Source organism: Amblyraja radiata, chromosome 2 (assembly GCF_010909765.2).
Source record: "Amblyraja radiata isolate CabotCenter1 chromosome 2, sAmbRad1.1.pri, whole genome shotgun sequence".
NCBI classification, from domain to species: domain Eukaryota; kingdom Metazoa; phylum Chordata; class Chondrichthyes; order Rajiformes; family Rajidae; genus Amblyraja; species Amblyraja radiata.
In genome coordinates this window covers 47,808,086-47,829,063 of record NC_045957.1, presented here as the reverse complement: position 1 = coordinate 47,829,063, position 20,978 = coordinate 47,808,086, and the positions used below count along the sequence as shown (strand labels likewise).

Genomic DNA, 20,978 nt, shown 5'->3' with positions numbered 1-20,978 from the left:
CAGCGTTTGCAAAAGATGACAAGCAGGTTTTACAGAAGCAGAAATCCTCCATTTTGTCAAGAACCCAAAATGCATGATATTATCACTGTAGGCCAGTGAGTTTAGCATCTGTAGTTGGAAAGTTGCTCGAGAGTATTCTGAGGTATAGGATATACAGGCATTTGAATTGTCAAGGGTTAATTAGGGATAGTCAGCATGGTTTTGTATGTGGGAGGTGTGTCTCACAGATCTGAGTTTTTTGAAGACGTGACCAAAAAGGTCGATGAGGGCAGTGCTGTGGATTTCAGTAAGGCATTTGACAAGGTTCTGCATGGTAGGCTGCTCTGGAAGGTTAGATCTCATGGGATCCAAGGAGAGATAGCTGAATGGATAGTATTGGCTTCATGGAAGGAAGCAGTGGGTGATGGTGGAAGATTACGTCTCGGACTGGAGGTGTGACAAGTGGTGTGCCTCGGGGTTTGGTGCTGGGCCTGTTACTGTTTGTCATCTGCATCAAATATTTGAATGAGAACATGCATGGCAAGATTAGCAAGTTTGCTGATGATACAAAAGTGAGTGGTTTTGCAGATGGTGAAGATGGTTGTGAAAAATTACAGCAAGATCTTGATCGATTGGCCAGGTGGGCTGAGGAATAGTTGATTAAATTTAACACGGAGAAATGTGAGGTGTTGCATGTTGGGAAGCCTAATGTGGAAGGACCTACACAGTGAATGGTCGGGGTCTGAGGAGTGTTGTAGAGCAGAGGGATCTAGGAGTGCAGGTGCTTAGTTCCTTGAAGGTGGAGTCGCAAGTAGATAAGGTGGTCAAAAAGGCTTTTGGCACATTGGCCTTCATCAGTCAGAGTATTGAGTATAGAAGTTGGGATCTCATGTTGCATTTGAATAATATGTTGGTGAGCTGCATTTAGTGTGTTCAGTTCTGGGCATCAGGTTATAGGAAAGATGTTAAGCTGGAAAGGGTACAGAAAAGATTTACAAAGATGTGAGCTGTAGGGAGAGGTGAGTAGGCTGGGACTCTATTCCTTGGAGCACAGTAGGATGAGCGGGTAATCTTATAGAGGTAAAATCATGAGAGGAATAGATCAGGTAGATGCACAGAGTCTCTTGCCCAGAATGGGTGAATTGAGGACTAGAAGACATAGGTTTAAGGTGAAGGTAAAAGATTTAATGGTAATCTGAGGGGTAACTTTTTCAGACTATCCCATTGTTTAAGAAGCTGTTAGACAGGTACATGGATAGGACAGGTTTGGAGGGATATGGACCAAACGCAGGTAGGTGGGACTAGTGTAGCTGGGACATGTTGGCCGGTGTGGGCAAGTTGGGCAGAAGGGCCTGTTTCCACACTTTATCACTCTATGACTATAAATTAATCTTGCATTTACGTAATGCCAATCCAAAGAGATCTGCCAGTACGGATCAGGCCAAATTTACACAGAATAAGGAGAATCTGACGGTGCACTTTGCACAAATCAAATTAACAGCAAGCCCTAGGCAGTCCCAAGAGAAGGTCATTGTATAATGGTGAACCTTCAACAATCTTTAGAAGAATAAAAAATTTGTTTCAATCTTTATGATCTGGTCTGCAGTTTAATCTAAAAATCCCCATTTGGAATTCTATCTGCTGGATTATATTCTCACACACAATTTGTGTTTGTCAGTCCCTGGCTCATAATAAAGTAATCGTGTTATTAAAAATAGATACCGTACAAGCTTAGATCTTCACATCAAGGCTGCATTGTGGTGCTGTGGATTTTCTGACAAAACACATTTGTTCCTAACATTGAATATTTAATAATAGCAGAAATTGCAATCCTTATTTGGGTCAGGTTGCTAATATTGGAAATGGGGTGGGGCTGCACAGGTAGCAGGGAATCACATTTTCATATTTGTTTTTAGCCATGTTTATAGTTCATATTTTTGAATAAAATAAAATTTAAAATGGTGGTTTATAATGAATACTTTGATTTGCAGGAGATTTGAACCTGAACGTTGTAGCAATGGCATTGTCTGGTTACACCGATGAAAAGGATTCTTTGTGGCGAGAAATGTGTAGTACTCTAAGATTGCAGCTAAATAATCCTTATCTCTGTGTCATGTTTGCCTTTCTGACGAGTGAACCAGGATCATATGATGGTGTACTGGTAAGGCCTTCTATCATTTAATATTTACTATTTTGATCACTTAACATATTTTGCAAATCAATTATTTTGTCATTTTCATTACTCACTTTAGTATGAGAGCAGCGTTGCCGTGCGTGACAGAGTGGCCTTTGCCAATATGTTTCTAAATGACACCCAGGTGAGTGCAATAATTAATAAGTATACACCCAAAATATACTTTAACTGAATATTTTGCATTTTTATTCCTGACTTGGTGCAACAAATTCCTACATTTTGTTGTCGTTGATGGATGTCAAGTACTTACAGTGCCCTCCATAATGTTTCAGACAAACACCCGTCATTTTTTTATTTGTCTCTGTACTCCACAATTTGAGATTTCACCATGTAGAAATTACAGCCATGTTTATACATAGTCCCCCCCATTTCAGGGCACCATAATGTTTGGGACACATGGCTTCACAGGTGTTTGTAATTGCTCAGGTGTGTTCAAATGCCTCCTTGATGCAGGTATAAGAGATCTCTCAGCACCTAGTCTTTCCTCCAGTCTTTCGATCACCTTTGGAAACTTTTATTGCTATTTATCAACATGAGGACCAAAGTTGTGCCAATGAACGTCAAAGAGGCCATTATGAGACTGAGAAACAAGATTAAAACTGTTAGAGACATCAACCAAACCTTAGGCTGTCCAAAATCAACTGTTTGGAACATCATCAAGAAGAAAGCGCTGGTGAGCTTTACTGTCCGACAGATCAGAAACACTCATCAGGAGTCAGGTGTGGTTTTGTCAATGACCACTGTCCGCAGAAGACTTCATGAACAGAAATCCAGAGGCTACACTGCAAGATGCAAACCACTGGTTAGCCGCAAAAATTGGATGGCCAGGTTACAGTTTGCCAAGAAGTACTTAAAAGAGCAACCACAGTTCTGGAAAAAAGTCTTGTGGACAGATGAGACAAAGATTAACTTGTATCCGAGTGATGGCAAGAGCAAATAATGGAGGAGAGAAGGAACTGCCCAAGACCCAAAGCATACCACCTCATGAAACACGGTGGTGGAGGTGTTATGGCCTGGGCATGTGTGGCTGCTGAAGGTACTGGCTCACTTATCTTCATTGATGATACAACTGCTGATGGTGGTAGCATAATGTATTCTGAAGTTTATACACATCCTATCTGCTCAAGTTCAAACAAATGCCTCAAATCTCATTGGATGGTGGTTCATTCTACAGCAAGACAATGATCCCAAACATACTGCTAAAGCAAGAAAGCAGTTTTTCAAAGCTAAAAAAATTGTCAATTTTTGAATGGCCAAGTCAATCACCTGATCTGAACTCAATTGAGCATGCCTTTTATATGCTGAAGAGAAAACTGAAGGGGGACAAGCCCCCAACACAAGCATAAGCTTGGACAAGTTGGAGGAGTGGGCAGATGCATGACAGATGAAGTTTAATGCAGATAAATGTGACGTTATCCACTTTGGTAACAAAAACAGGAAGGCAGATTACTATCTAAATGGCGTCAAGTTGGGAAAAGGGGAAGTACAACGGGATCTGGGGGTCCTTGTACATCAGTCTATGAAAGTAAGCAGGCAGTGAAGAAAGCGAATGGCATGTTGGCCTTTATAACACGAGGAATTGAATATAGGAGCAAAGAGGTCTTTCTGCTGTTGTACAGAGGTCCTGTTGTACAGAGCCCTAGTGAGACCACACATGTGTGCAATTTTGGTCCACTAATTTGAGGAAGGACATTCTTGCTATTGAGGGAGTGCAGCGTAGGTTTACAAGGTTAATTCCCGGGATGGCGGGACTGTCATATGCTGAGAGAATGGAGTAGCTGGGCTTGTACACTCTGGAGTAGAAGGATGAGGGGAATCTCATTGAAACATATAAGATGTTAATGGTTTGGACATGCTAGAGGCAGGAAACATGTTCCCGATGTTGGGGGAGTCCAGAACCAGGGGCCACAGTTTAAGAATAAGGAGCAAACCATTTAGAATGGAGGCGAGGAAACACTTTATCTCACAGAGAGTGGTGAGTCTGTGGAATTCTCTGCCTCAAAGGGCGGTGGAGGCAGGTTCTCTGGATGCTTTCAAGAGAGAGCTAAATAGGGCTCGTAAAAATAGCGGAGTCAGGGGATATGGGGAGAAGGCAGGAACGGGGTACTGAAATGATCAGCCATGATCACATTGAATGGCCTATCCCTGCACCTACTGTCTATTGTCTATTGTCTATAAGCTAAAGATGGCTGCAATACAGGCCTGGCAGAGCATCACCAGAGAAGACACCCAGCAACTGGTGATGACCATGAATCGCAGACTTCAGGCTGTCGTTGCATGCAAAGGATATGCAACAAAATACTAAACATGACTACTTTCATTTACATGACATTGCTGTGTCCCAAACATTATGGTGCCCTGAAATGGGGGGGACTATGCATAGACACTGCTGAAACCAAAATGTATAAAAATGGCCTTTATTAAAATCTGACATTGTGCACTTTAACCACGTGTGATTATTTTCTATTACAAATCTCAAATTGTGGAGTACAGAGCCACAAATAAATAAATGGTGGGTCTTTGTCCCAAACATTATGGAGGACACTATAAATGTGTCCTTTGTTGGGTTTTGGAATTTTGCAAGCAATTAGCTCGATTGTAGTTCAATCATGTTGATAAAATATGACTAAGATGATGATGTGCTTCCCACATTGACCTCATTAGCCACCTCGGGACCTACAAGATGGGAGTGAAGTAAGTCATCCTTGCTCTTGGGAACAACAGATGTAATTTGGTGAACCAGCACTTCTTCCTGTACTCTCTATTGAGCCAGAATCAATCCAACATAATGTGTCTCATTTGTGCTGTGTAAGGGGACCTAGACCTGAGCAGGCAGAATTGTCCTTAGTTTGTCATAGTTAATGGGTTAAACTGTTCAATGTAAGAGATTTGAAAAAGGTGCCTCCAAAGATAGTAGATGCACTAATCATTTTCCAAAATTCTTTCGACTTTAATTATTCTGCAGACCAGGGGGTAGCAAATGTGACTGTTTATCTAGGGAGGGAAAGCAAATGTGCAACTGTAACATAGTGGCCGTGGAGATGCTGATATTTTTACAAAATATATACAGGCACTTAGAAAATAATAAATTGATGAGCAGAGCCCATTATTGGCTACACAGACAGAAAAGCAATGGATGACCACTAGGCGGAGCAGTAGGTGCAGGTAGCGCAGGAGGGCCCTTTTTTTAAAAGAACTGAAAAATATATATTGGTTTGAATGCTGTTGAGCTCTTTGAGGGGTAATCTCTGGAGAGGGTGGTGGCTGCAGCGGTCATATTTGTGGCAACATTGATGGCTCTGCTGCAGAGGACGGGAGGAAAATGATTAGGAGAGGTTAAGTGGGAGATTCAGCTGAAAGGGAAATTAACCTTTGAGTGATTATAAATGAGATCTCTGAATGGTATGCCCACATTTGCACTGACAGCATGGGTAAAAATTGGTTGGTGTACTGCAGCACAAATTTAGAGAGTTCGGTTATGGATTAAAAAACAACATCTTGGGTTGTAATCTCTGGGTTACATTCTGTGCCACATGCTAGTTTTTGAGCCTCAGCCATTTGTAATTTACTAGATCAAGTGGGCCCTGTCACACGGGAGGCCTGGTCCCACAACGCAATTACCTCGCCATCCCACATACCCCTATCCTCCACTATTCCCCCTCATCCCGCAGAACTCCCCCAACCCCCGCCCCCGCTCTTCACCCTCCCTCTTCTTTTCCCTCTCCTCCTCCCCTCCTCCACTGCCTCCCTCACCTCTCCCTCCCTCTCCTTTCCCCTACCCTTAGTCACTCCCTCCCTCCCTCCCTCCATAACCCCACTACCCTCCCTTCCCCCCCTGACGTCATTGTGAGGTGGAAGCTGCTGTGTTTTTTTTTAAACTTTTTTTTAATGTAAGTGAGATGCATTGTGATGTCATTGTGGGGTGGAGCACTATTGACGGACAGTTTATGTAAATGAGATCCCATTGTGACGTCATACGACCAGTGCAGATGGAAGACATTTTTGTCAAAGTGATTTTTGTAAAGTTTAAAATGTGAATAAATATACCAATAATCTGACACGCACACACGCGCACACATATTTATTAGAATAAGTGGGACCCGTTGGGTCCTATTCTCACACGAGAGGCCTGATCCCCCAACGCAATATTCCACCACTCACCGATAGCCCCCGACTGCGCAGGCGCGGCTGACTCACGGCTTTCTGGACTCACTCGCGGCTTTCTGGACTCACTCGCGGCTTTCTGGACACACTCACGGCTTTTTGGACACTCACGGCTTTTTGGACACTCACAGCTTTTTGGACACTCACGGCTTTCTGGACACACGGCTTTCTGGACACTCACTGACTCGCGGCTTTCTGACACGCACTGACACACGACTCTCTGAACACTCACTCACTCACGGCCCTCTGGACACTCACTCACGGCCCTCTGGACACTCAAGGCCTTCTGGACACACGGCTTTTTGGACACTCACTGACTCACGACTTTTTGGACACTCACTGACACGGCTTTTTGGACACTCACTGACACGGCTTTGTGGACACTCACTGACTCGGGGCTTTCTGGACACTCATTGACACATGGCTTTCTGGACACTCATTCGCTGACTAACGGCCAAGGCCGGCCTTAAGCCAATTGGGCCCCTCGCCTCAGGCGGGCCCGCGCTAGGCTGGTGGGCAACACATTCTATCCCCTCAGCAGCGACCCCGGCAGGTGAAATTCCTCACTGACAACAACACAGCCCCGCGGTTAACTCAATACTGTCACCGGCACCAGTGATGGAAATCGGGGGGGGGGGGGGGGGGGTATGCAGGGGAACGGCGTTCCCCTACTTTTCAGTTTCCAGCTTGTGTATAATGAGCACTCCAGAAAGATTGGAGTAATTTATCACTTGATTCAACTGAGACAAAAACGATTTGTTAATGGACACCGTTAGCACTTGTTAACAGCCAGTAGTTAACACGTAGTTATACAATGTGTCACCAATACATCGATCTGCATTCCTCAGTCAATATAATTGTGTTTTGACCAAGTATTAATTACGCCACGTTCCTTTGAATAAAATTCATGGGAGAATTTCTTAAAACTTGCTGTCATTAAGGGCTCCAGACCGTGAGCACGGGCTTCTTCCTGGTGTGCAGGTACAATCATTCACCCATGTTATTTTAAGAAGGAACTGCAAATGCTGGAACAATCGAAGGTAGACAAAAATGCTGGAGAAATTCAACGGGTGAGGCAGCATCTCACCCGCTGAGTTTCTCCAGCATTTTTGTCCACCCACGTTATTTAGTAATTTGTACCCGTCATTTAGGGATGTTATATGAATTTTAACAAAATAAGTTTGTGTGTTGTTTTCTCTCTCTCCTTCAAGGTTAGTTCTTCTGTTTGCCTTTATTTGCTCCAGTTTTATTTCGTGTTATTTATCAAGTTGTGGTTGTAGCTTTTGAATGATTTAAAGGTATCGGATTTAAAAAATTCATATAAATTCATAGCGTCGCCCGAGCGCCAAATCCCTTCAGTTGTACCTGCAACCAACGTTTGATTGGTACAAGGAGACTACAAAGCTCGTAATATCTTTTTTTACATACTGTAACTTTCTACATTTCTACTTTTGGGTATGTATGTGGCAATTATGGCTCATGGAATTTTCTCCCACACTACTAGTTATATTAGTAACAACATATTTAAATATGTGAAATTTTTTATCTTTCCCAACCCCTTAAAAGATGCCTGAAGAAGGGACCCGACCCTAAACGTCGCCTAGCCATTCCCTCCATAGATAGACAAAAATTGCTGGAGTAATTCAGCGGGTCAGGCAGCATCTCTGGAGAGGAGGAATAGGTGATGTTTTGGGTCGAGACGCTTCTTCGAGCCCTCCATAGATCCAGCCTGACCTGAGTTCTCCAGCACTTTATGTTTTGCTCTTAAAATAAATCCATGGTCTGCTGAAGAAACAACACGATAGACCACTCTGGAAGTGCAAGTTTTGCTGTACACTTCATACTGTAGAACACATCACACCCTGAGTGAATTAATGGTGTTAGATTATTTTTTTAAATCTGTTGTCTGGAATTAATCGATACCCACCCAATGTACCTTATATCAGATTTAAATCGGAATTCCGATTTTTGTGCCCAATTATTTGGGGACCAATCAACCGCTGTCTCTAAGGGGGTTGTGTCCAATCACCGACCAGCTTTCCTTAAAATTCCTGTCCAATCAACAAATCTGTCTCCTCCAGTCCAATCAGCCGCTGTCTCCAAGGGCATTGTGTCCAATCACATAATGCGCTGGTCACTCGGCGGCAAATCAGACGCAGTCTACGAGGGGCGTTGCGACCAATCACCGGCCAGCTTCCCTTACTGAGAGAGAGAGAGAAATGCAAGAAAGCAGCTGTGACATATAATACACAATAAACTATTACAAATACACAATAAACAAGTTATGCATTCTTGTACTCTTACATGTGTATGACCGCACATTAAAATAAAAAAATTCCTGCAAAATGGCATTGCGTAAAAATACTGATTTCCTCAGCAAAACACTGATTTTCAGGTACTAGAATACTGAAATGCTCTGACAGAACTTGGCAGCTCTGTGTAAGGTAATTTACATATCACTGTACCTTAATTGGTACACGTGATAATAAAAGACCTTTGATACCTTTGAAAATAAGCTATGTGATAAAGAACTCGTTGGGTAAAGTGGATAGAAGGTGGTTTGATAGATGTCCAGAGTAGATGAAGGTAGAGAGGAAAGGATTGAAGGTGATTTGAAATTGAACAATTCAATGTTCATACCGTAGGTTTGTAGTCGATTTGGGTAGAATATCATGTGCTGATCCTCTAGTTTGCCTTTGGCCTTGCCCTGGCTATGGAGAAAGCTAAGAACAGACTGGTTAGTCTGGGAAGGGGAATTAAAATGGATGGCAGCCAGGGAATTCAGATAGCCACAACAGGGTGCACATGAAAACTGGTCTACTAGTCTGCATTTCATTTCACTGATGTAGAGGTTGAGAGCACCGAATGTAATCGGGCCTCCGTTGCGGCGACTGCAGAGGCCTCAAATAGGCCCCGACCACGGGTGAACACAGAGGAAGAGGACTGAACTTTTTACTGCCTTCCCTCACAGTGGAAAATGTTGATTCTGCTGTGGGGGGACATTAATGTTAAATTCTATAATGTGTTGTGTCTTCTTTCTTGTTTTGCATGGATGTATGGAAACCCAATTTCTTCTATGTACAGCGCTTTGGTTTCAACGCGAGGTGATTTAAATGTGCTATATAAATAAAAATTACTTACTTAATTGGGGAGAATCTCTGAATATGTGTGTTTGTTGCTGACTAGGAGACTGGGGTCAGAAGTGACGGTAAAACATTTAGGACCAAGAAGAGGAGAAATTACTTGACGTATTTCCCGGCAATTAAGACATTATTTTATTTACCCTAAAATAAGGCCTGAAAATTTACCTGTTTCTTGGAGGGCGAAGGTTAGACTGTTAGCCAAGGTTAGATTGTTAGATTTGGCTGTCCCTCAGTACAGTGGCTATAAAAGGACAGCACCGCTGGGGTGGGAGAGTTCCTTCCAGAGCGTGTGTGGAGTCTGGCCCGGGTCAGCATGGCTGGGCCATCAGGGGTAAAGTTGCAGGGAGGGCAGGAGCATTGAGAAGGAGAGGGTCGGGGATCATGCCAGCAACTCACTCAGTAGCTCGGGTGGCTGCGAGCGACGCCGGGACCAGACAGTGGAACTGCAGCTAGTCCCGGGGCTCGCAGGCGACCTGGGCTCTGCAGCCTGCTCTGGGGCAGGTGACCAGGGCGCTGCAGCCGGTCCTGGGGCAGGTGACCTGGGGACTGCAGCTAGTCCCGGGGCTCACAGGCCGCCAAGAGCAGGACACGGCCTCACTTGCTGCGCTGGGTGACACTGCATGGCATTCCTGTGTCTTTCAATGTAAATTTGCATGAAGACATGCTTTGGAGGTGTGGCAGTTGTAGGTCAAGTGAGAATAACAGAGAATAAGAATGCTGCTGCCTTGTCAACAGACGTGCACAAAAGCAGCTTACTCCTGTGTCAGTAAGCTTACTCCTGCGAGTAACCTCAATTGGTCCCTTGAACTAGTATTGTCATTCAATAAGATCACAACTGATTCAACGTCCCAGTGTGCTCCCATTTTTCCCACCATCTCTCCACCTGCCGTCACCCTTCATCCCCCACCCACCCCCCATTCAGTCATTCAGAATGTTGAAGATCTGGAAGCCTTGGGATACTTGAATTGTACTTTTTTTAATTTTTTTGAGCGTGAGAAATTCTATGTATCACCAGCGTTTTTTCAAAATTTATCAACTCAAAATGGGGGTGCGTCTTCGATGCAGGTACCAGTATTTAGAGTGTGTTGAAACTAGAATTCCATTCCAAATACGGGTGTAGAGACCAAGCAAAGAATATATTTAAGAACAAAAAAGAAATTTCAAGTTGCAAAATGCACTAAGTATGTGAAGGGAATGGAAGTTGAAGTGGCAATCAAGTTTGTGGATATGAACTTTTATCCAAATATGCGTATGAATTTCACAACCTTGCATTTGCTTAATTGTAATTGGTGTTTTTATGCAAAATCATAGGTAAGTTTTATTTTCTTTCCCCAGATGTGTTAATATGTTTCAAATGTTGCTTGAATTGAATGTTGCCTAATGTAACAAATTTATTTTTCACTGCTTTGCTAAATTAATAATTGACATTATCTTTTAGATTCTTCGGTATATTGATAAACTAACCAATGAAATGAAAGAAGCTGGAAACCTAGAGGGAATTCTATTAACAGGCTTGACGAAAGATGGCATTGACCTCATGGAGAGTTATGTCGATCGGACTGGTGATGTACAGACAGCAAGTTTCTGTATGTTGCAGGTAAGTAAAATAAAATTAGAACATACATTTCTATGTTTCGTGTACAGAAAGAAAAGATTTCGCACTTAATGTGCCTTTCACAACCGTGAGACATCTCAGCGCAATATTGTCAATTATGTACAGGTAATTCTAATATATCACAGTAGTTGCGTTCCTAAGAAACCTTACGTTATAGAAAATATTGTTATAAAAACAACTGTTACAATGGGGGAAAGGGATTCGGGAACTAGTATTTCAGACTCAAAATAATAAATTTTATATTTCTTATGGGATTAAAAAAAAAAAGGTCTTCAATAGCAATAAGTTTCAGCTCTATGTTACATTGGTAAGCAGACTTGTTGCACAAGCATAACATTGTTTGTGTAACTCTTGGACTTTAGTGCAGTAGAGATAGCAGTTAGGACACTGGTATACCACTCTTGCAGGATGTGGGAAGTCAGGAAAATATCAGTATTACTGGGAATTAGACCTCTTGGGAAGTGTGTCCAACTGCAGCTCCTGACTGATCGCTTGATGGAACTGGAGCTGCAGCTAGATGATCTCTGGATCAGCTGGGAGAATGAGAGCATCGTGGATGGGAGTCATAATGAAGTGTTCACACTTAAGTTATAGGCAGAAAATAAATGGGTGACCACTAGAAAAGGGTGTAGACAGAGGGTGCAGGAATCCTTGTGACGGTGGGTGGGGGACGGTCGGGCCAGCAGCAGGCCTGGTTCTCAGGCACAGCGTGGCAGTGTGAAGTCAGGCAGGGCTACTATGATGTTTGTGTTTAAGAAGGAACTGCAGATGCTGGAAAATCGAAGGTACACATGGAACAAAGGAAGTAGGCAATGTTTCGGGCCAAAACCCCTCTTCAGACTTCATTTTTGTGTACCTAGGGCTATTATGATAGCAGTCTCATTAGTTAGGGGGACAGACAAGAGATTCTGTAGCAGCAAACTCCAGGATGGTGTGTGCCACCATAGTGGCCGGGTCTAGGATACAAAATATTCTCAATGGGCAGGGTAAGCAGCCAGAGATTGCAGTTCACAGTGGTACAAATGAGGTGGGTAGGAAAACAACATGGAACAGTACAACACAAGAACAGGCCCTTCAGCCCACAATGTCTGTGCCGAACATGATGTCTGCACCATCTCTAATCTACCTGTACATAACCCATATCCCACCATTCCCTGCACGTCTATATGCTTATCCAAAAGTCTTTTTAAAAATCATTAACATTTCTGCCTCAACCACCAACCTCGGAAGCATGTTCCAGACACTCACCACTGCGTATATAAAGAAAACTTGCCCTTAACATCTCCTTTAAACTTTGCCCGTCTCACCATATAGCTCTGCCCTCAATTATTTGGGGGTTTTTTTCTATCCTGGGAAGAGGGTTCTGTGAGTCTTCCTTATCTCAGAATTTTACTTTCTGTTACAGGTCTCCCCACAACCTCTTGCTTTTAAGAGAAAGCAATCCAAGTCTGTCCAACCCCTCCATGTAGCCAATGCCCCTTAATCCAGGCACCATTCTGGTAAACCTCTTCTGCTTCCTTTCCAAAGCTACTTACTTCCTGTAATGGGGTGACCAGAACTGCAGACAATATTCCAAATGCAGAATAACCAAAGTTCCATAAAGATGCATCATGACTTCCTGATTTTTATACTCAATGCCACTCTTTGCCACTCTACTTGTGTTGCCACTTTCAGGGAGTTATGGACTTGCACCCCACGATCCCTCATCACATTAATATTGTTAATAGTCTAGCCATTAATTGTATATTTTCCCCTTGCATTTGACCTCCCAACGTGCAACACCTCGCACTTGCTCAGATTAAACTCTATCTGCCATTTCTCTACCCTTTTCTGTAGCTGATCTATATCCTGCTGTATACCTTGACAGCCTTCTTCACATTCTGTGATCCCAGCAATCTTGGTGCCATCTGCAAAGTTACTCAGCAATCCATCTACGTTTATGTCAAAACAGAGATCCTTGCGTTAACTCTATTGGTCAAAAACGGCCAGCCAGAATATTGTCCTATAACCACAACCCACTGTCTTCTATCAGTAAACCCGTCCGAATCCATAGGCCCAAGTCACCATTAATCCTGCACAACTTAACCTCTGGATGAGTTTACTATGGAGTACTTTATTAAATGTCTTGCTGAAATCCATGTAGACAACATCCACTGCCTACCCTAATTGATCACCTTTGTCACCTCAAAAAATGAACAAGTTCGTAAGACACCATCTGCCATGTACAAAGCCATGCTGACTGTCCCTAATTAATCCATTCTCTTCCAAATAGGAGTAAATTCTATCTTGAATAATCCACCTCAATAGCTACCCTACCACCCACTTGAGACTCCCAGGCCAAAATTCTCTAGATTCTCGCTACTAACTTCCCTTCTTAAATAAAGTAATGTTATTAACTACTCACCAGAACCTCGCCTGCGGCTAAAGAAGCAAATATCTTTGAGGCTCCCGCAATCTCCTCTCTTGCCTCTCGCGATAACCTGGAATAAATCCCATCAGGTCCTGGGGATTTATATGCGCTCAAACACCTAATTCCTAATTTCAAACTGCCCATGCATGTTAGTGTTTAGTTTTTATATTAGAGATACAGCGTGGAAACAGCTGACCAGCGATCCCCGCACACTTAACGCTATCCTACACACACTAGGGACAATTTACAATTATACTCAGACAATTAACCTACAAACCTGTACGTCTTTGGAATGTGGGAAGAAACTGGAGATCCTGGAGAAAACCACGCAGGTCACGGGGAAAACATACTAACTCTGTACAGACAAACACCTGTAGTTAGTATCGAACCCTGGTCTGTGGCACTATAAGGCAGCAACTCTACTGCTGCGCATCATGCTGCCCCACACTAATCTCTGCCGACAACCCCTGGCTACAACCCCTTTGCCTACTGTGTTGACTCCAAGTATAAATTTCTTTCTTTACCCTTGAGCTGTCCTGCCTTCTCCCTGGTTCCCCTCTTGCTTTCAATATGTGTAAAAACCTTTCTTTAATCTGACAGTCATAGAATTGAGTATAGAATTCGTGATGTTATGTTAGTTGTGCATGACGGTGGTGAGGCACTCTTGGAGTATTGGGTTTTGGTTACGTTCATGGTTCCTGAGCAGGTTCATGGACAGGAAAGGTTTTGGAGGGATATGGACCAAAATGGGACTAGCTTAGATGGGCATTTTTGTCAGCAAGGATAAGTTGGGCCGAAGGCTGTATGACTCTGACTCTAACTGTCGATAGAACTGATCAGAGAGAGAGTTTAGGTCCAGAGGCCATAGCCTCAGAATAAAAGGACGTACCTTTGGAAAGGAGATGAAGTGGAATTTCTTCAGTTAGTTTGGTGAGTTACTTCGGTGAGTTTGTGGAATTCATAGAAACATAGAAAATAGGTGCAGGAGTAGGCCATTCGGCACTTCGAGTCTGCACCGCCGTTCAATATGATCATGGCTGATCAACCAACTCAGTATGCTGTACCTGCCTTCTCTCCATACCCCCTGATCCCTTTAACCACAAGGGCCACATTGCTACAAATGTCCATGGAGGCCAAGGTAGGCGCAGATTGGCAGATTCTTGATCAGTATGGGTGTCAAAGGTTATGGGGAGAAAGCAGGAGAATGGGGTTGAGAAGGAAAGATAGATCGGCCATGAATGGCAGAGTAACTAGATGGGCTGAATGGCCTAATTCTAGTCCTATGCTTTATGATTGTTTATCATTGTCAATGGCCTGCCATGGTTAAAGGAGCTCTATTAGCTCTATTCTTAAGAGACAATGGAGCCTGATTATTGTGGGGAGGTTACAAAGAAACATTTCCTAAGTTGGCTTTTTTCTGGCGTGTCAATTTCTATCTAACTTTAAGTGGTTTTCCTGTTCCTGATGGAAATTATGTTGTAGCCAATTCAGCATGTGATATCCAAATGGTGATCCCTAATTCATCACTTAGGTTATAGCCAAGATATAGAGTTATACAGCAAGGATATACAGTTAGTACCCATACTCTGGGCAAAATACACTGTATTTACCCTATCTGTTCCCCTCATGATCTTGTACACCTCTAAGATCACCCCTCATCCTCCCGCGCTCCGTGGAATAAAGTCCTAGCCTGCTCAACCTCTCCCTATAGCTCAGGCCCTCAAGTCCAGACGCCAACATCTTAGTTGTCTTTGCACTCCTATAACAGGGTGACCAAAACAGAACACACTGCTCAAAATGTGACCTCACCAATGTCTTGTACAACTATGACACAGCATCCCAACTTCCATGCTCAGTGGCCTGACTGATGAAGGCCAATGTACTGAAAGTCTTCTTGACCACCCTACTTGTGACACCACTTTCATGAAACTATGGACCTGCACTCATCGATCCATCTGGACCACTACACTTCCCAGGAAGCTGCCATTCAATGTGAAGAACCTGCCCTGGTTTAACTTCCCGAAATGCGATACCTTGCATTTATGTGCATTAAACTCCAATAACCATTCCTCAGCCCACGTGCTCAGCTGATCAAATTTCTGATGTAATTTTTGACAACCATTTTTGCTATCTACGATACCACCCACTTTAGTGTTATCTGCAACTTACTAATCATGCTGTCTACATTCTCATTCAAATCACTGATATAAACTTTGAAATCAACATTCATGTTGCTGATATAAATGTACACAAATGTGCATTACACTATGACTATTTGTGCTCAGAAGTTTTTATTTATTGGAAATGTGGCAGACAATTTCTACACTGTCAGCCCTCATAACAGCTTTGGGCAAAAATCAAAGTGTTGAAGCCATTCAGCAGGCCAGGCAGCATCTGTGGGGGCAACGTTTTACATTGTGTCCCTTCAGTCTCTGTGAGGCATCGAGTTATACAGAATGGAAATGGGCCTTTTGCCCCAACTTGTCCAAGTTTGTATTTTGGGCAGGTCCCATTATCCTGCCTTTGACCCATATTCCTCTAAACTACCTATCCATATGTGTACAAATATCTTTTGAAACATGTAATTGTATTCATTTCTATACAAGGGCCCCAACTCATAAAAGTCTTCTGTTGATTTCACCCCACAGATATTGGCAGGCCTCTGAGTTCTTCCAGCACTTTTTTATTTGCTCAAGATTCCTGTATCTGCAGTCTATTGTGTCCCCATTTACTTTAGTTTACTTTAGAGATACAGCACGGGAAGCAGGCTCTTCAACCCATAGTGTCCCTACCGACCAATGATCACCCTGTACACTAACACTACCCTACACACAACGGACAATTTACAATCTTACCGAAGCCAACAAACCTGTGGGAGGAAACCGGAACACACGGAGAAAACCCATGCGGTTTCAGGGAGATCATACAAACTCTGTAAAGACAGCACCCATATTCTGGATCGAACTTTGATCCCTGACTCTGTAAGGCAGCAACTCTACTGCTATGTCACTGTGCTGCCCTAAAATTGTTTGTTATATGAGTTGAGGGATGAAATCAGCCAGGATACTAGACTTGCATCCGTCTGCTTTGTCAGAATAATGCTATGGAATAGTCATGCCTACTATGCCATACCACGTAGTCATGCCTACTATGCCATACCACGTAGTCATGCCTATTATGTTCTGTTGTGCTAAAGCAAAGCAAGAATTTCATTGTCCTATTAGGGACACATGACAATAAACTCTCTTGAATCTTTAATTGTACACATGAGAGTGGATGAGACCAAATTTTAATGTCTTGACTGGAAAATGCATTCTTGAGAGTATACAGCATTCATAATATATTGGAATGTTTGCCGAGATTATTTGCTTTCAGGCCTCTGGTCACAAAGCCTTAACACTCAGGTAAAAGTGCTAAAAAGCCTGTCCCACTTAGGTGATTTTTTTCGGCGACTGCCGGCGACTGTCACAGTCGTAGCAGGTCGCCAAAAAAGCGGCGACTGGACCAACCCCCTACGACAAGCTACGACAACCTACCTCCGAGTCGATGGCAAGCTACCGACAACCGGCGACCCAATCGTCGTGACTTAGGACGTTCACCTATGACAATGTACGACAACCGAAGTCAACGTATGTCCAACCGCGACAAGCAACGATCCTGTCGGCGACAACTGAAGACAATTCAGTCACCGGTTGCAACGTAGGTAGTCGCCAATGGAATTCATCAAAGTCAGCACCCGGTGACAACCAACGTCACCTGACGACAACCTGCATCATCCTGGCGACAACCTACGACAGCACGTACGACAGGAGAAGTCAAGCTACGTCAACCCCATAGTCGCCGAAAAGTTTTAAACATTTCAAAATCCACCGGCGACCATAAAAACGCTACGACTCTTTGGGCGACTTGAGGAGACTACTCTCGACCATACAGGCGTCACCCCGCGACCATGTGACTGTAGTCGCCAAAAAATTTGCCTAAGTGGGACAGGGGCTTAACAACGAGCCACATGAGATTGTTATCTTCGAATGTGAGATTCTAACTTTCTTTCTGAAGAGTTCTTAAAAAATTGTTTTTAACGTAACAGAATCAGAATCAAAATCACACTTTATTCGCCAAGTATGTTTTGCAACATACGAGGAATTTCATTGGCCAGGTCAGTCATACAATTAAAAGCAACAAATCACTCAAACACATTTTAACATGAACATCCACCACAGTGACTCCTACACATTCCTTTTGTTCTTCCTTGGTCGGGGGCCTTGAGCACTCCGTTGACGGGATGATCTTGACTCCCGTAGCTGGCGGCGTTTGGGCCCTCCGCATCGAGGCGTTCAGCTCCTGCATCAGGGGAATGTCAGCTCCCCGGCACTGGGCAATTGAACCTCACATCGGGCCGGTCGAGCGTTGGAGCTCCCGACTAGCCTCTCCCGAAACTGCGAGCCCTTGATGGTAAGTTCGCGGTGGGAGCGATCCCAGGCAAGGGATCCGCTCCGATGTTAAGTCTGTGCCCCGCGGTGGGGCTCACGAAAGTCCGAGGAGGCCTCCAGCTCCAGCGATGGTAGGCCGCAGAGCCCGGAGAATGTGATCCTAAAATTGATCACATCTCCGGGAAGGTAGGAACTTGGAATAAAGCTTCCCCTGATCCCCTCCCCCCTCCCCACACATAAAACATACAGAAGAACATTAAAACAAACTTTTAACGCACTAAAAAAATAACAAAAAGGAAGCAAAAACAAACATGCTGCCGGCAGGGCTGCCATCTCCCTGGCGCCCCTGGTGGAATTTTCCAATGAACTCCCATTTGAGCAAGTGGAGCTACAGATGATGGTTGTTCATGAACTGGCAGTGTAATTTGGAGTTTTCATGTACTGGAGTTTTTGAGGGTTGAACTATATCTTTTTTGCCCTGTGCACTTCTACATTAATGAAATAACATCTATTTCCCACCAAATATTTGTATGGTATTGGCCTTTTTTCCCCCTTTATTCTTTGTGGGCCATCAGCTAATTATTGGGCATTCATTTTCATTCTAGAATTGTTTGATCAACTGAATTTAAAGCGTTCGGCTACAGTAGAAATATTTGTACATGTCTCCAGGTCATTAATCACAGTTTATGGATTTGCTGGTACAGGAGCATGATCACTGTGCCACCCTTTCATTAAAAAATACTGGTTTATGTTGTTGCTTTAATACTGAGGCTTAAAGTATCAGAATTTGCAGCCAACTTGATGTCCTGTCATGATTTAGTCAGATGAATGAATGGGTTAGAGTTAGCAATTCCAAGAACGGGATAATCATTAAACGGTTAATGGTTTGATTGGTAATTAATTTGGGTTAATATATAAATAGTTTGTGGTTGAAGCATTTATATAATATTTAAAAGAAGACGAGGTTCCAGCAGAGTATTATGAACTGTTGCTGGTATTATGAACTTTACTTTGATATAATCTAAATAATTTTAAATCGTTGGCCTTGGAAAAATTGGTTACTTTAGTCATGTTGCAACTCTTGATCCATGGGATTACTGTAGTATAATTTGCATAAAGTACATGTTAAACTATAATGATTTTTGTTTTTACCCCAGCACTTTCTTTTGGTAACCACCCTGACAAATACATTTTCTGTTAAATGTGATTGCATGCATTTGTGAAATTTTAGATTTTAACATCCTCAGGGCTCACCCGGTGATGTTGTGAAGGATCCTAGGGTCCAGTATTGGATTGAGAATTACAGGAACCTACTTGATGCTTGGAGATTCTGGCATAAGAGGGCTGAATTTGACATTCACAGGAGTAAATTGGACCCGTTTTCAAAACCTCTTGCACAGGTAAATGGATTTCAAACAGACCGAGCAGTATTGTTACGTTAAAAATGTTTGTTTAATGTGGAGAACTTGTTTCAAAAATAGACTAACTTGGTAATTCATTGTTTTCTAGTCTATAAATTAAGAGTTCCAGGGAAATTGGCTCTTATATTCTGGGATTTTGAAGGATATGGCGTCAAACTTCTCATTGAAGTTTGTTTCCTACAGGGTGGAAGATAGCAAATGTAATCGCTGTTTGTGGAAGGGGTGAGAGAGGAAAATGCTGAAATGCAGGCTATGGTATCAGCATTTAGGAATTAATAATAGGATTGAGAGTCGTCATAGATCTATTAAATAAACAGTTTTTGACAGATCTGCCTGTTTCTTTGAGAGAAATGGTATAGGGATAATATACAGGTGATTGACATGTTACGGCAATTCGAGTAATGGAAATCCCCCTTACTAAATTTACCAATCGTTACCCAAGCTTTGTTAGTAAAGAGACCACTGCATGTGCAGCAGCCGCAAACACGCAATGAGACATGGGCAGACATCCAAGCGGAGGATCTGGCCCATTGTTGCAACACTAAATATCCTAACTTCACAAAATCAAAGAGACAAAATGTGGTAATAATTCAATGGGTCAGGCAGTATCTCTGCAGAACAAGGATAGGTGACTTTTGGATCAGGACCTACTTAGGGGTCTGCTATGTCTTAAGCCCGAAATGTCGGGCTTAAGACATTTCGGGTTTAAGACATATAAAGCAGGTCTCCCCACTACACATCTACGAACTTTTTATAGGGGGACAATCGAGAGCACATTAACCAACGGCATCACTTCCTGGTTCGGGAGCTGCAAGGCGTACGAACGGCACCAACTTGACAGGATTGTGAAGACCGCCAGCAGGATTATTGGTGCTCCACTCCCTTTCTTGCTGGACATATACAGGAAGAGATGTATCAACAGAGCCATCTCCATCATCAAAGACCCCTACCACCCATCGCATCACATATTCTCCATCCTGCCATCTGGGAAGAGGTACAGGAGCATTAGCTGCAAAACCAGCAGGATGCTCCTCAGCTTCTTACCGCAGGCTATAAGACTGATAAACGGACTTAGCCCCCTGCCAAAGTATCGCGTACCAAGCATCAACCTGGACACACTGCAGCAGAGCCACTGCCGTGCTGCTGCCGATCGGAACGCCTGTTGATGTTTAGTAGAGAGTAGAGTGTTTAATTTAATTTGTTCATGATATATGTTTTTTATTTCTAGTTATTTGTACTGCACACTGAATGGACACTGGTTGAGTAACGTTTTTTTGTTTCCTCTGGGTATGTGAGTACTCAGGAAAATGACAATAAAGATATACTGATACTGATACTGATATTTAGTGTTGCAACAATGGGCCAGATCCTCCACTTGGATGTCTGCCCATGTCTCATTGCGTGTTTGCGGCTGCTGCACATGCAGTGGTCTCTTTACTAACAAAGCTTTTACAACTGAGATTGGTAGGTTGACCCTCGAGTAAAATTTGCTCATTCACTGACTGCATTTCCCTCTCCATGGCATATAATGAAAGTTGAAAAAAATCTAAAAGTTATAGAAATCTGAGATGGAAATAGAAAATGCTGGAAACCAGCAGATCAAGAAGCATCTATAAAAATAA

The 20,978-nt window shown here is 43.1% G+C and overlaps 1 protein-coding gene across 2 annotated transcripts in view; it reads left to right on the top strand.

Moving 5' to 3' along the window:
• The window catches only part of mios (meiosis regulator for oocyte development), a 56,117-nt gene that overhangs the window by 21,517 nt on the left and 13,622 nt on the right, over window positions 1–20,978 (top strand). For both annotated transcript variants that reach the window (XM_033045804.1, XM_033045812.1), the window contains exons 5-8: window positions 1,971–2,140; window positions 2,232–2,297; window positions 10,919–11,077; window positions 19,183–19,335. In XM_033045804.1, the coding sequence (XP_032901695.1) occupies window positions 1,971–2,140; window positions 2,232–2,297; window positions 10,919–11,077; window positions 19,183–19,335 (548 nt within the window). The remainder of the gene's footprint in view (window positions 1–1,970; window positions 2,141–2,231; window positions 2,298–10,918; window positions 11,078–19,182; window positions 19,336–20,978) is intronic.